General features: G+C 36.0%; 1 protein-coding gene across 1 annotated transcript in view; it reads right to left on the bottom strand.

The window, feature by feature from the left end:
• Positions 1 to 1,450: 1,450 nt before the first annotated feature.
• The window catches only part of frmpd2 (FERM and PDZ domain containing 2), a 38,071-nt gene continuing 24,375 nt past the window's right edge, over positions 1,451 to 15,146 (bottom strand). Inside the window, exons 21-28 of the mRNA XM_059325031.1 lie at positions 13,530 to 13,628; positions 11,308 to 11,401; positions 10,162 to 10,247; positions 8,734 to 8,929; positions 3,526 to 3,740; positions 3,140 to 3,206; positions 2,355 to 2,515; positions 1,451 to 1,523 (exon numbers count right to left, since the gene is read on the bottom strand). Of these exons, the coding sequence (XP_059181014.1) occupies positions 2,478 to 2,515; positions 3,140 to 3,206; positions 3,526 to 3,740; positions 8,734 to 8,929; positions 10,162 to 10,247; positions 11,308 to 11,401; positions 13,530 to 13,628 (795 nt within the window). The 3' untranslated portion in view covers positions 1,451 to 1,523; positions 2,355 to 2,477. The remainder of the gene's footprint in view (positions 1,524 to 2,354; positions 2,516 to 3,139; positions 3,207 to 3,525; positions 3,741 to 8,733; positions 8,930 to 10,161; positions 10,248 to 11,307; positions 11,402 to 13,529; positions 13,629 to 15,146) is intronic.

Genomic DNA, 15,146 nt, shown 5'->3' with positions numbered 1-15,146 from the left:
GTCTGCTGGCTTGGTTTGGTTGAGTGGACGTAACTATTATTATTATTATTATTACTATTATTATTATTATTATTGTTACTATTATTATTATTATTTTTATCTCTGACACCAGACTCAAACTCAAATTACCTGGGGTCGCTGGAGGCAGTATCAAAATGACCAAAACAAGACACAAAATGACCAAAAAAGACACAAAATGACAAAAAAAAAGACACAAAATTATGTAAAAGACACAAAATTATTTTTTCAAAAGACACAGAATGACCAAAAAAGACACAAAATGACAGAAAAAAAATCTAAATTACTCAAAAAAGATACAGAATTACTAAAAAAAGACACAAAAGACACAAAATTATTTAAAAAAGACACAAAATGACCAAAAAAAAAATACACAAAATATCATCACGAGGACCACAATTGGCCCGCGGGCCGCCAGTTTGAGACCCCTGCATTAAATGAAGTGTGAGAAAAACAAAGAGAAAAGCTTCAATTCCTTTTAATAATAGAATAAAATGTTATTCACACTTTTGTCATTTCAAGATGCAACATATTCTCCAGATCTGTTTCTCTTCTTCTTCTTCTTCTTCTTCTTCTTCTTCTTCTTCTGCGTTAATAAAACATCTCTTTTGGGTTTCCTGTGGATGAAAGACAAAAACAATCACTATTAACTCTGATAAAGTTAATGAGGAGTCAGACTCAGCAGCTGGAGAATGATGAAACTCTGCTGCCACCTGCTGGAGGAGATGAACTGGTGACAGAAGCTGATGAAGGTTGTTTTAGAGAAGCTGCTGACTATGAAACTATGGATGAAGAACAGGAACTAGTAAAGGTTGTGAGACCTGACATGTTGCATTGGGAAGATGTCTGAGATGGAACAAATGACTCAGTTACATTAAAAGACTCCATTCAAGGAAATATGTGATGAAACTTCTGGTTCTGAGATTAGAGCTTAAAAAGCATCTTTACTTCAGCCAAAAGTACATTTTAACATTATATATAATCAGAAATCAGAACATTTAAAACTATGAAATAAATGGACTAAATATGAGAATCCTGATTAAATTATTTTATTTTATTTTATTTTATTTTTTAATTACAGTACAGCGCCCTGAAAGGGTACTTTATTTATTTTATCATGTTTATGTATTCTCTTTATTATTTTATTATTTTTTTATTGTGTTATCTATTTATTGTGTCTATCTTTTTGTGCAACATATTTTTGTGCAGCACATATATATATATATATATATATATATATATACATATATATATCTTTCCTTTTCTGTTCCTTTTTTTACAACCTTATTATTTTATTTACTCATTTACCTTATTGTTAACATGATATGTAAACAAATGTAAATGTTTATAAACTCCTGCAATAAAATACAAATAAAACAACAGCAGGCATCTATTATATGTATTAAACATGTTTAATTATGATTCCTACTCACATTTTTTTAACAATCGCTTCCATAAATCCGTCCACATTGACCTCCGACCTCCGTCAGCGAGTCTTCAGTCGGCTGAAACATATATAAAATATAAAATAATATATTATATCATAAAGTTATGGTATCAACACAAAACAACAATAGAAACATATTTCTGTTAATGTGTTTTAAATCCTGTGAGCCATTATAATGACAAACTTTATTTTTTTAAAAAGGTAACACTTTACAAAAAACATCAAATTGATGTTTATAGATGGTTTATAAACCAGTTATTAACCATTTACAAAGTGATATACATATTTAATCTTTTAATGTTTTTTAAACCAATTTCTTTTTTTTCTTTTTTACCCTTTTCTTTTTTATCTCTAACTCTGTTTTTGGATTGAGTTTTTATTACTATTTTATTGTTTTACTGTTTTTTTTTAGTATTTTATACTTATTGTTTTCATTGTTTTTATTTATAACCATATTTGTGTGTGATTTTTATTGTATTTTAATAACTGTAGAGCACTTTGGTCAACTGAGGTTGTTTTTAAATGTCTATAAATAAACTTTGACTTGACTTTTAAATGTATATGAATAATTTTGAAATCATTAACAGTCTTAATATGGTGTTAAAATGTTATAACGAGTGCAACTAAAACTATTAATTATAATTTAATTGTTTGTTAATGGTAAAGTAACTATAAACTTACATTAATATACCATCTATTAGTCATTTATAAATAATTTAGTTAGTTAAACATTAATAAATGATGTATTTACATTCTAAACGGCCTGTATACGGTTTATAAATGATGATTAAAAAAGTAATTGGCATAATTCAAAAACAAGCGACTTATGCAACATTTCGACTCAAAAGTGGATTTTATAGAAACACGACTAGTGAGGAACATCACAAACCTTTCAGAAGAGTCAGAGTCAGAACACTGATATCTTTAGGTTTCTCCTGATTGATTAGTGATTGATCAGGACGTGTTGCTGCTGGGGAACGTCCCGTGATGCTGCGTGACTCTGTGACATCACTCATGTCCCTGTAAACTGATCAATGGAAGGAAGGACCCCTAAAGAAACCAGACAACTGGGTCAAAGTGTGAATATGCATTTGTGATGATGATGATGGTGTGTGTGTGTGTGTGTGTGTGTGTGTGTGTGTAGGGCTGCACAATTAATCAAATTTTAATCGTGATCACGATTTTGGCCGCCATGATTAAATTAACCTGATCGTCGGTGATATTTCCATTTTAAACGAGCATTTTAATTCTTAACGAGCCGCGGGGGCCGGAGGCTCTTCTTAACGAGCCGCGGGGCCGGAGGCTCTTCTTAAGGAGCCGCGGGGGCCGGAGGCTCTTCTTAACGAGCCTCGGGGGCCAGAGGCTGGAGCTGCTGGGGCCGGAGGCTCTTCTTAACGAGCCGCGGGGGCCGGAGGCTCTTCATAACCAGCCGCAGGGGGCCGGATGCTCTTCTTAACGAGCCACAGGGGGCCAGATGCTCTTCTTAACGAGCCGCGGGGGCCGGAGGCTCTTCTTAACGAGCCGCGGGGGCCGGAGGCTCCTTAAGAAGAGCAAGAATGAGTCGAAGCAGCAAACAGGCTAACAGTTAGCTCTGTAGCAGTACAGTGTGTATTATTTTGGCCATAATTGTGCAGCCCTTTGTGTGTGTGTGTGTGTGTGTGTGTGTGTGTGTACCTGGTGCAGGCCGACTGAGAGTCAGTCTAACTTCAGGTGGTGAAGTCTTGAACAGCTTCAGAACTCTCTACAGACAGAAGAGAGAAATATAACAGCAACAACACACGACAAGTCCTGAAGTCTAAAGCTGACTAAAGTATAAATATATGTACAAATACAACAACTTCCTTCCTTAATACTAATAATCAATAATTCTGAGGTTATTGAGGGAAAACTCTTCAAAGGCCATGCAGAATAAGGCATTAATAACTACTGAATTATGACTCATTAAGAGACAATATGTTACTTATCTGCATGCTAATAAACAACTAATTATGATGAATATGTGTTCCTGAACACAAAGCGTTACCATATATATTATAATAAAGATATTTAACGGGACGTACCGGGTAGGAGAGCTCTCTGAGGGACTGTCCGTTGACCGCCAGCAGGACGTCCCCCTCCTGGATCCGGCCGCTCTGCTGGGCCGGCTGACCCGGGAACAGCTGCTTGATCCGGATCAGGCTACCAAACTCCCAGACGGGAGGATCCAGCTCACACATGAGGAAGCTGAAGCCCAGACCATGGTCGCTCTTCGTCAGAGTCACTTCCTGGGTGTTACCTGAGGGGGGGGAGGGGGGGGAGGAATGAGAATAACAGGATAATGAGAGGATGAACAGTCAAGTCAAGTCAAATTTATTTATACAGCTCATTTCATACGGCAGGCGTAAACTTAATGTGCTTAAAGTAAAAACCATAGTACATGACAGAAATATACAATATACATACACTAAACATTGCATTAACATTTTTGGACACACACCTTCTCATTCAATGCATTTTCTTTATTTTCATTTACACTATTTGTACATTGTAGATTCTCACTGAAGGCATCAAAACTATGACAGAACACATATGGAATTATCTTCTTCACAAAAAAGTGTGAAATAACTGAAAACATGTCTTGTATTTTAGATTCCTCAAAGTAACCACCCTTTGCTTACTAGAATATTAGACATGTTTTCAGTTATTTCACACTTTTTTGTTGAGTACATAATTCCACATGTGTTCATTCATAGTTTTGATGAATTTACAATGTAAATAGTCATGAAAATAAAGGAAACGCATTGAATGAGAAGGTGTGTCCAAGCTTTTGGCCTGTACTGTATATAAAATAAACCATAAAATAATGTGACATGCATAAAAACATAAAAACACATGTAAGACAGCATAAAAAACGAGGGTAGAGTAGGGTAAGAGGTAGTGGTATTATCATTGTTGCTTTTAAAAGAGCCATTTACCCTTTACCTAAGTAAAATCTTGAGAAAAAAGATGTGTTTTTAGTCTGTTTTTAAAGGAAGACACTGTTGTAACATCTGCTGGAGGGACGCCACCAATAACCACAGAGGGAGAAAAAAAAAATATATAATAATTTTCGATGCCCATTGTCCCTTTGTGTTCTGTCTTGAAAATAATAAATATTAACAAAATAAAGAAACATAAACAATGACTTTTTGTCACTTGTGGTGCTGAGTCACATGACGTGTGATCAGTTCCTTGCCCCCCTTTAGACGGTCAGATCGCTAGAACTGGATGGAACCCTCTTATATGTTAGATTTGACACCTTTGGTCACATTTGTAACATTTAAAAATCTTTATTGAGCATGATAGTGTTTTTAAAGTTAAAAAAAGATTCAAAATCACATTTTATGTTGGACTAAAGGACTAAAAAAGACACAAAATGAAACAAAATGACAAAAAAGACACAAAAAGACACAAAATTACACAAAAAGACACAAAATCACAAAAAGACACAAAATGACAAAAAAGACCACAAAAGCACAAGATTACTTCAAAAAAGACACAATGACCAAAAAAGACTAAAAAAAGATGACCAAAATAACTAAAAAAAGACACGACAGACAAAATTACAAAAAAGACACAAAATAACTAAAAAAAGACACGACAGACAAAATTACAAAAAAGAGACAAAATAACTAAAAAAAGACACGACAGACAAAATTACAAAAAAGACAAAAAAGACAGAAAAAGACTAGAAAATTACTAAAACAAAAGACACACAATGACGAAAAAAGACAAAATGGGAAGACAAAATGACCAAAAAAACCCCACAGAAGACACAAAATAACTGAAAAAGACACAACAGACACAAAATGACCAAAAAAAGACACAGAAAAGACTCAAAAATGGACAAAATAGCCCTATAAGACTCCATAGAGTCAACGACAGAAGCCTTAAAAGAAGCAAAAGCAGCAACAAAGTCCTCAGTTCTCATTCTGCTGGACCATCCTCCTCCTCTCTACTCTCTCTAAAAATCTCTTTCCTGGTTTGATTCCTACCTGACGCTCATTCAGTGTATCCTGATGTGGACAGTTGTCAACAGGGGTCCCCCAGGGCTCAGTGCTGGGACCCCTGCTATTCTCTACCTACACCACCTCTCTGGGACAGGTTATCCGCTCACATGGCTTTTCCTGTCACTGCTATGCAGACGACACTCAGCTCTATCTGTCATTTACTCCTCTTACTGCATTAATACAGCGTTTTATGGAGGAGATCAGCCTACAGCACCATGTTGCTTTTATAGCAGCCTTCAGCTCACCTGGTGTCTCTCACCTTCCTCTTGACAACAGCCCATAGACTCCTATGGGGAGTTTGCTGGCCAGTCCAGCCCAGTAACACCATTGGCAGTGTGTAATGAATCTATATAATGTACGAGTTTCACTTTCTTTCTCTTTCTTTCGTTTTTTGTTCGTCGTTCGTTCGTTGTTTCTTTCTTTCTTTCTTTCTTTCTTTCTTTCTCTTTCGTTCTTTCTTTCTTTCTTTCACTTGTTCTTTCTTTCTTTCTCTTTCGTTCTTTCTTTCTTTCTTTCTCTTTCGTTCTTTCTTTCTTTCTTTCTTTCTCTTTCATTTTTTCTTTCTTTCTTTCTTTCTTTGTTTCTTTTACGTTCTTTCTTCCTTTCTCTTTCGTTCTTTCTTTCTTTCTTTCACTTGTTCTTTCTTTCTTTCTCTTTCGTTCTTTCTTTCTTTCTTTCTCTTTCGTTCTTTCTTTCTTTCTTTCTTTCTCTTACGTTCTTTCTTTCTTTCACTTGTTCTTTCTTTCTTTCTCTTTCGTTCTTTCTTTCTTTCTTTCGTTCTGTCTTTCTTTCTTTCACTTGTTCTTTTTCTTTTTCTTTCTCTTTCGTTCTTTCTTTCTTTCTTTCTCTTACGTTCTTTCTTTCTTTCACTTGTTCTTTCTTTCTTTCTTTCTTTCTTTCTGTCTTTCTTTCTTTCTTTCTTTCTTTCTTTCTTTCTCAGGTTTGAAATATTTCACTCTATGCATAAGTTTCACTTTCTGAAATGATTGACAACAAATATTGAACTTTTTCACGATATTCTAATTTTTTGAGATGAACCTGAATTGCACATATATCCGAGCGGTTTGAACCTTCTTTCTTTTTTAGAGCGAATATCTGAACATCATTCATTTCGGAGCAGTTCTGACAGCCCTAACCTGTTAATATGTGAGCTGTAGAGCTGTTGCTAAGGAGATTTAGTCACCTTTGAACACAGCCAGCTGTTTACTGGTTTCCTGTCTGAGCTGAGCTTAGTTTACTGGTTGTAGCTGAATATTCACCAGAAGATCAGAGTGGTGTTCTTTTCATGTAAAACTCAACTAAAAACCAAAAATGTGTTCCCAAAATGTCAAGAAGTTCTTCAATCAAACTAATTTGTTTTGTTTCCTTCATCACATCAGATAGACAGAAAAATGTAAGATTGTTAAATCTAGATTTTAAAAAAAGAAATAAATGAAACACAGTTAAGATAAAGAAGTAATTACTTGCATGTCCTTGTCATCCCTCTGTAGACTTGATAAAAGGCAACAGTAAAATCAATTATAACACCATTTTGATAAATAAAAAATCAATTCAGATATATTGTTCATTAACAGATGGGTCAATGACGTGATCTAACCCAGTGTCAGTTGGTGTAACCAGTCATTTTAATCCCATAAAAATCTGATTATATACAGGAAAATAAATGTGAAACTAAAATGAGGGAAAAAAATACAATCCATGTTTACATTGCAACAACAAATTTTACATAATTTGTCAAAACTATAGAAAAAATGGTTATATTTAGAATAAGTTCTGCTCAATATTTACGAAAATGTGTAAATGTAGAAATGGTAAAAAACCCCACAAAAAAACAACATTTGGTGTTTTTTAAAATGAAGTAAATATATGTTATATTATAATAATCATATGTTATATTATAATAATTATATTATAAGTCTAGTAATATCTAAAATTCAATGTAGGTGGATGAAGTATTTAATATTTATACATTTTTTTGGTTACACCATTTGACATCTTGCCAATCCTTATTTGTCACTGACCCAGATACAGAAATAAAGTTTCATAAAATAAGCAACAATACAGAACTAGACAGGAATAATTAGGAGGGACTTTATGAACAGACAGAAGCTGTTTTGGTTTGTTGCCTGATATAATTAATTAACTCTGTGTTATGTTAAAACGAGTGATCTGGCTGCTTGTGTCTGAGGAAAGAGAGGAGATGTGTAAGGACAAATATAGAAGGAGAGGCCAGAGGATAAAGGAGGCCAGAGGATAAGAAGAGGAAGGTCAGGGTCAGTGAGGAAGATCAGGATGAAGAGGAGGATGAAGAGGAGGAAGTGTGTGAAGGTTCAGCTAGAAGCATCAGACCAGCAGAAAACAGCTTAGAGACACGTAACTTCTCCCTTATTGTGTTAGTGATATAATGTTCTGTCTCTCCAAGGGAACAAACATCAATCTGCACATTTTATTCATTATGGAACAAAAAATGCTCTTTGCAAAATACAGGTACATCGCAAACAAATTAGAATATCGTGAAAAAGTTCAATATTTTTTGTCCACCACTGAACCAGGACCAGCATATTCAACTCACCAGCAATATTCTACTTTATAATGTGTTTTCATTATCTCGAAGCCAGAATCATCAAAATTACAAGAAAGAACTAACAAATTCAAGAGAAAAAAAATCACAAATTTAAGAGAAAAAAATACAAAATTATGATAAAAAGATCTACAATTTACGAGCAAAAAATGACAAATTTATGAGTAAAAAAATCACAAATTATGTGAGAAAAAACTCATATTTCCAAGAAAGAAAATCATAAATTTACCAGGAAAAATTTTTTTAAATTTAAGACAAAATAATAAAAATTTATGTTAAAAAATCTAAAAATTCATGAGGAAAATACAAATTTAGGAGAAAAAAATCCCAAACTTTTTCACAATATTCTCATTTTATACTGACACTGAGTTTAGTGTTTTCATTCTCTCTAAGCCAGAATCATCAAAATTACAAGAAAAACAGGTTTGAAATATTTCACTCTATGTGTAATGAATCTATATAATGTATGAGTTTCACTTTCTGGAATGATTGACAACAAATATTGAACTTTTTCATGATATTCTAATTTTTTTTATAAATCTACCTGTATTTCTGAGCAGTTCCCATAAACAGATCCTGAGTTTGTTGAGGCATTTATCTGTATATTGAGCACTTTAAGTTAAAAGTCTGTTGGTCTGAACCTAAACTGTGTTTCCTACCGTCAGTGACGAAGCTGTAGTCCTTGGAAAGGTCGGAGGTCGTGTTTGGAGCGGTGCTGTTGGACGAGCAGCTGTTGATCCGGAGCCGGCTGGAAACTGGACTCGCGCTCTGATTGGATCCACTGCTGATGGTGTCGGCACTGAGAGAAACCCTCGGTAGGTTCATCAGCTGCCTCTCCACGACCAGGGTTACCACCTAGAAGAAAGAGGGAAAGACAAGAATATAACGAGGAGGAACACTAATGAAATCAGATGCAAAAAAGTAAAAACTTCATGTCTATGTTTGTGCTATAACATCATTAGCACCAAATCTTTATGGATCTATTAGCAGTCGCTCTCCATTCTTTGTGTAAAATCAGAATGCTAACACGTTCACAGTGAAATTCCTAACATGTTTACCATGTTACCGGCTTATCTTGTTTGCTAGTTAGCCCTAAACTCAAAGTACAGCTGAAAATCACAAAGTATTTTATCTATTTATTTTATTTATGTTATTAAACTTTTTATTTGAAGAAAAACAAAACAGCACATACATGTTGCTCTACATTTTTGTAAACATATCAAGTCTTTTCATCAAAACATAAAAAGAAAGAAAATGGTTTAAAAATGAAAATAAAATAAAGAGAAGAAAAAAAAATCTAAATAAAATAAATAAAAATCACATCCTTGCAAAAACATTTACACTCTCTATCACAATGCTCCAACAAAGTATTTTTTAATTAAATTAAATTAATTAAATTATTTTTTATTTTGAATTTAATTTGATTTAATTCAAAATAAAAAAAAATATGTTTTATTTTGACCATAAATCGTGTACAAACTTTGGTGCGAGCTCATCTTGTAGGTAATGTTGATCATCATCAGCGTATAGCTTTATAGTAGACCTGTCATGCTTCATGTATTTGTACTGAACCATCGTACACAGTATGTAGACTCATGTCTTTTGATTGATGAGTATAATACAGACATGTTTGAAAAGTTCCTCATTTTTATAATGAATTATTAAAGTTATATAATAGTTGCTGGTGAGTGAAATGCTCCCTCAAACGCAATTTAACTCAACTTGAGGTTTGTCTTTGTTTAAACTCAGAAATCAAAGTTTAAAAAGTTGATTGTACGTCATTGTTGTAGTTGACTCAACTCGGTTTTTTAAGTTGTCAAAGTTGATTTAACTATTTATCACTTGCTGTCTTAGTATACCTTTGTTTGGAAACGTTACAATAAACTCAGTTAATTGAAAAACGGAAACTGGACATTTCATTTGTGCGCGTAAAACACTACAAACGGGATCTCATCATACTAGTGGCATCTTTTTTGAGTAGCAATCGGGTCACTACAGTACCGTTACAACCCTATTAGTCTTCTCACACTGATATATAATGATATATATGATATGATATGATAGTTCAGTCACATCTTGTCCTTTACCTCCCCAGTTTTACTCAGACACTCCACAGCCTGCTGGTAGGTGAAGCCCTGGAAGCGAATCCCATCCACCTCCAACAATCTGTCGCCTGTAACACAAAGATTGAGACAAATAAATAAACATTGTTGGGGGGCTGGACTGGACGCCAGACTATCACAGGGCAGACACATAATTAATAACATAATAACATAATTAATGGGCAATTCAGAGTGTTTGGACTGTGGGAGGAGACATGGGGAGAACATGCTAAGTGCTAACCAGTAAACCACCATGTAGCCCCAATAAACACACAGATTTATGATATTTTACTTTTTTTTTTACTTTTCTTCAAAGCATCAGCTAAATGTTAAAATATGCACACCATATTTTTCAAACTAAATAAGTTGATTTTCATTGACATGGTGTTAAAGTTTTTTTTGTCCGTCTGGGAGCTGTTCTGGCTCTGGGGAAGATGCTCAAAAAGAAAGTGTTAAATTAAACTAGAAAATTTCTAAAATAAATTTTGAGTGTGCTTGACTCTGGCCTGTGACTCTAACCCATACATTATTGACCAAAATGGCTGACATTGAAACTGTATTATTGACAGTCATTATTATCTATGAATAAATTATTTCTGTAGAGTGGTATTTGCGGCCTCGAGCACAGTTTCCAATTTTATTTTTTGACAATTTTTTCTCTCTCTCTCCACTCTAGCTATGATGTCATCACTCTAGCCTCTCCATAGGGGAACATTGGGGGGATTTTTTTTGGTGTGTTTTTGCCGAATAAACATTTACTGAAACCCTTAAAAAAGTCATAGCACACTTTTCATGATATTCTGGATGGTTTTTTGACCATTTTTTCCCATTCTTGATATGAATAGAATTGCGTAATTCAGCACCAAATTTGTCTAACAAATGTATGTATCAATCCAAGAAATGCTGCAACAACTTATGGGACATATTTGAACATGGAAATGGACTTCAAAGGGGTATATATTAATGTCATGAACCCTTATAGACCTTATAAGGTGACCTGCTATCTCCCCCTAAACATCCACTGCACACAACCCCCAATTCCCAAAAAATAAAGGACCTTGAATGGTAACTGGTTAAACCTGTTTGAAAAGATTGTTTTCCACAAATACAAATGATATTTAGCTATAATACCTGAATGTATACGTCCATCTCTCTCAGCAGCTCCTCCTGGAACCAGGCTCCTGATGTAGATTCCTCCATTTGGAAGGTTAGTGTTGACTCCACCCTGAAGGAATAGTGATGAAACTTTCACCCAGAACATATCTGATAACATCATGATGTAGGAAAGAAGAAACTACGCAAGTGTCTTAAACGTGTATCTTTTCTAATAACCTACAAGGAGTGACGTCATTGTTTGAAATCCAGAAAGAATGATTGAATAGAAATCAATGAGAAAATGACACTACTTAAAACATAAACATATTCTTAATGAATTTATAGTCTCAATCTCTTGAAGAAGAGTTGAAACTAGAGTGTGTGAATGGGTGAATGGATGATGTCTGTAGTATAAAACACTTTGAGTGGTTGCAAAGACTAGAAAAGTGCAATAGAAGAAGAAGTGCAGTCCATTTACAGTCCATTTAGTTAATGTGAGGAATGGATGTAATGCTGCTTTTATTTAGTAACTTTATGTTTAGCTTTTGTTTGGCTTAGTGCTCCTTCCCAGCTCCACCCTTTAACCCAAATATGGTCACGTCTGTCTCGAGGCATCCAATGACTGGGTGACATCACAGTAGCTACGTGACCACTTCTGTTATACGGTCTATGAATGACCGCACCAACCACTCTGTCTCTCTCTGACTCTCTCTAATCTTGTCAGATGTTAATTAGATTGGGTAGAGCTGACTTTGTGACCCATGTCTGAGGGTAAGTTGCCGTACTAATTACCCCACTTGACTGTTCATCCCTAATGTTTTCAATCATACTCTTACATGGTGAACACCTTAATTAGATGGACTTCATACAGTCCAAAGTGATTTTCTGTCCTTTCATAGTTCAATCCGGCGTCGCTGGGGTGCACAGTAGCACAGTGCTAATAGGCTAACAGTTAGCTCTGTAGCAGTACAGTGTGTATGTGCTAACAGGCTAACAGTTAGCTCTGTAGCAGTACAGTGTGTATGTGCTAACAGGCTAACAGTTAGCTCTGTAGCAGTACAGTGTGTATGTGCTAACAGGCTAACAGTTAGCTCTGTAGCAGTACAGTGTGTATGTACTAACAGGCTAACTGTTAGCTCTGTAGCAGTGCAGTGTGTATGTGCTAACAGGCTAACAGTTAGCTCTGTAGCAGTACAGTGTGTATGTGCTAACAGGCTAACAGTTAGCTCTGTAGCAGTACAGTGTGTATGTGCTAACAGGCTAACAGTTAGCTCTGTAGCAGTACAGTGTGTATGTGCTGCTGCTGCAGGAGGTGTTCACTTAGCGATCTCTGTTTGTTTACAACAAGCACCAGACACTCTGTGTACAGTTAGTGGTGCTGGTTAATTCATGATCACGATGTTTATGATCAGCGGAGACGCTGTGCATAATTAGCCATGCTGCTTTGTTTATGATCAGCTGCTGACGTTGTGCACAGTTAGCGACGGCGGCCACAGTTGCGTCTCCCGTCTTTAATCCGTCGAGTATGTCATCACGGTCGAAACTGTCAGTCTCTAAATCCCTCTGGAGCCTTTGTTGTCATGGAGACACGCTGAGTGAGCAGACATCAGAGAGGGCGTGGCCTGAGACTTTCCCAGCAGCCACTCTTTACCTGAACATGGCTATAGATGCAAGAAATATTTTTTTCAGTTTTCAGTCTTCTTCCTGGCACCATTTTAAACATTGTAAAGGGGGGTTGCTAATGTTTGAAACTCAGAAAGTCAGAACTAATCTCAAATACAGATGTGTGTCAGTTTTGGGTGTAAAAATATGGATTAATGGACTAAATGATGAAATAAAGATGTGTAACTCTATGTTAGTTTTCAAGAAGACTTTAAAATCTAAAATTATCAAGGGTTACAATGAAATTTGATTGAATTTGATTTTCAGTTTAAGGTATCATGTGTTTTGTAACAATGTGAATTACTCAGTTAATGTAATGTATATAATGTATATAATGTATATGCATGTAGATGGTACAGGAGAGGCAAAAATAAGCCTTTAGTGGGGCTTCAGCCTGTTCCTTTTTCGGTTGTTGTCTGATGGATTGTTTTGTAAAAAACATGATTTTATTTTGTTGTCTTGGTTTTGTTTGTTTTTGTTGTTGTTGTTGTTTTTTGTTGTTTTTTGTAACCGAAATAAAGCATTCATTCATTGTTGACGTAATAATTGAGAGTTGAGTGCAGGTTCATCTTTTTCAGAATATTACATAAACTCACAGAGATGCTGATGCCGAGACTTCCTGATATCTTTCTGAGCGTCACAGTGATCACCTCCGGCCTCCCACAGTTTAGAGGAGGAGACAGGGAGCAGTTGTCCTGAAACCAAGAACAAAATCATCATCACTTGATAAAAAAAATGTGGGAGTTCAGTTAATAATTCTGGCCTCCACCTGTCCAGGGTCTTAAAGGTTAGGGACTAACGTAACTGTATCCCAAATCAGACACCGTTCGGCTAAGATTCTATCAAATGCTTCCAATTAATTAAATGGTGTGAAACTAAAGTTTAACTTCTTATCTTTCTCATATTTTGTTTTAACCGTGTACATTAGCCTTGGGTTTACCAGAGTCGGCTAAAAGACGCTAACGCCGGTGAATTAGCCGTGAGCTAACTGTATCCAATATCGGACACTTGGATCTCCTCGCTGTAAAACAATAAAACAATAAAACAATGGAGGCTGTTTTTTCAAGTGAAATTGGACGTTTCTGCGAAGCCAAATAGATATCACCGTTATCAACCATCGTTATCAACACACCCGGACCGTACTTCTGTCCTTCACAATAAAATACAGGACAGTACAAATAAAGACCAACCAACCAACCATCCAACCATTCAACCAACCAACCAACCAACCAACCAACCAACCATCCAACCAACCAACCAACCAACCAACCAACCAACCAACCATCCAACCAACCAACCAACCAAACCACCAACCAACCAACCAACCAACCAACCAACCATTCAACCAACCATTCAACCATTCAACCAACCAAACCACCAACCAACCAACCAACCAACCAACCAACCATCCAACCAACCATCCATCCAACCAACCAACCAACCAACCAACCAACCAACCAACCAGCCATTCAACCAACCAACCAACCATCCAACCAACCAACCAACCAACCAACCAACCAACCATCCATCCAACCATCCAACCAACCAACCAACCAACCAACCAACCAACCAACCATTCAACCAACCATTCAACCATTCAACCAACCAAACCACCAACCAACCAACCAACCAACCAACCAACCAACCAACCATTCAACCAACCATTCAACCAACCATCCAACCAACCAACCAACCAACCATCCAACCAACCAACCAACCAACCAAACCACCAACCATCCATTCAACCATTCAACCAACCAACCAACCAATCAACCAACAAACCAACCAACCAACCATTCAACCAACCAACCAATCAACCATTCAACCAACCAACCAACCAACCAACCAACCATTCAACCAACCATCCAACCAACCATCCAACCAACCATCCAACCAACCAACCAACCAACCAACCATCCATCCCTCCCATCATACCTGGACCGTACTTCTGTCTTTCACAATAAAATACAGAACAGTAAAAATACAGATGTACTTTTAAGATCATCGCCTGAGCGTTTTTACTGCTTTCTCCCATCAGAGTTACTTTCATATTGTAATCAGACATGTTAATCTCCATGTACATAAATGAAATTTCACATGTAGATTGTTAAATATGTATACATCACTTATAGCTACACTGGTGGTGGTGATCTTATTCTAAATGACCGTGAAAACACCGGAAAGTGCAGCATTGCAGATGTGTCCGATTTGGG

This window comes from Centropristis striata, chromosome 21 (assembly GCF_030273125.1).
Source record: "Centropristis striata isolate RG_2023a ecotype Rhode Island chromosome 21, C.striata_1.0, whole genome shotgun sequence".
Lineage (NCBI taxonomy): Eukaryota > Metazoa > Chordata > Actinopteri > Perciformes > Serranidae > Centropristis > Centropristis striata.
Note: the sequence above shows the minus strand (reverse complement) of the source record. Positions and strands in the feature narration are given on the sequence as shown.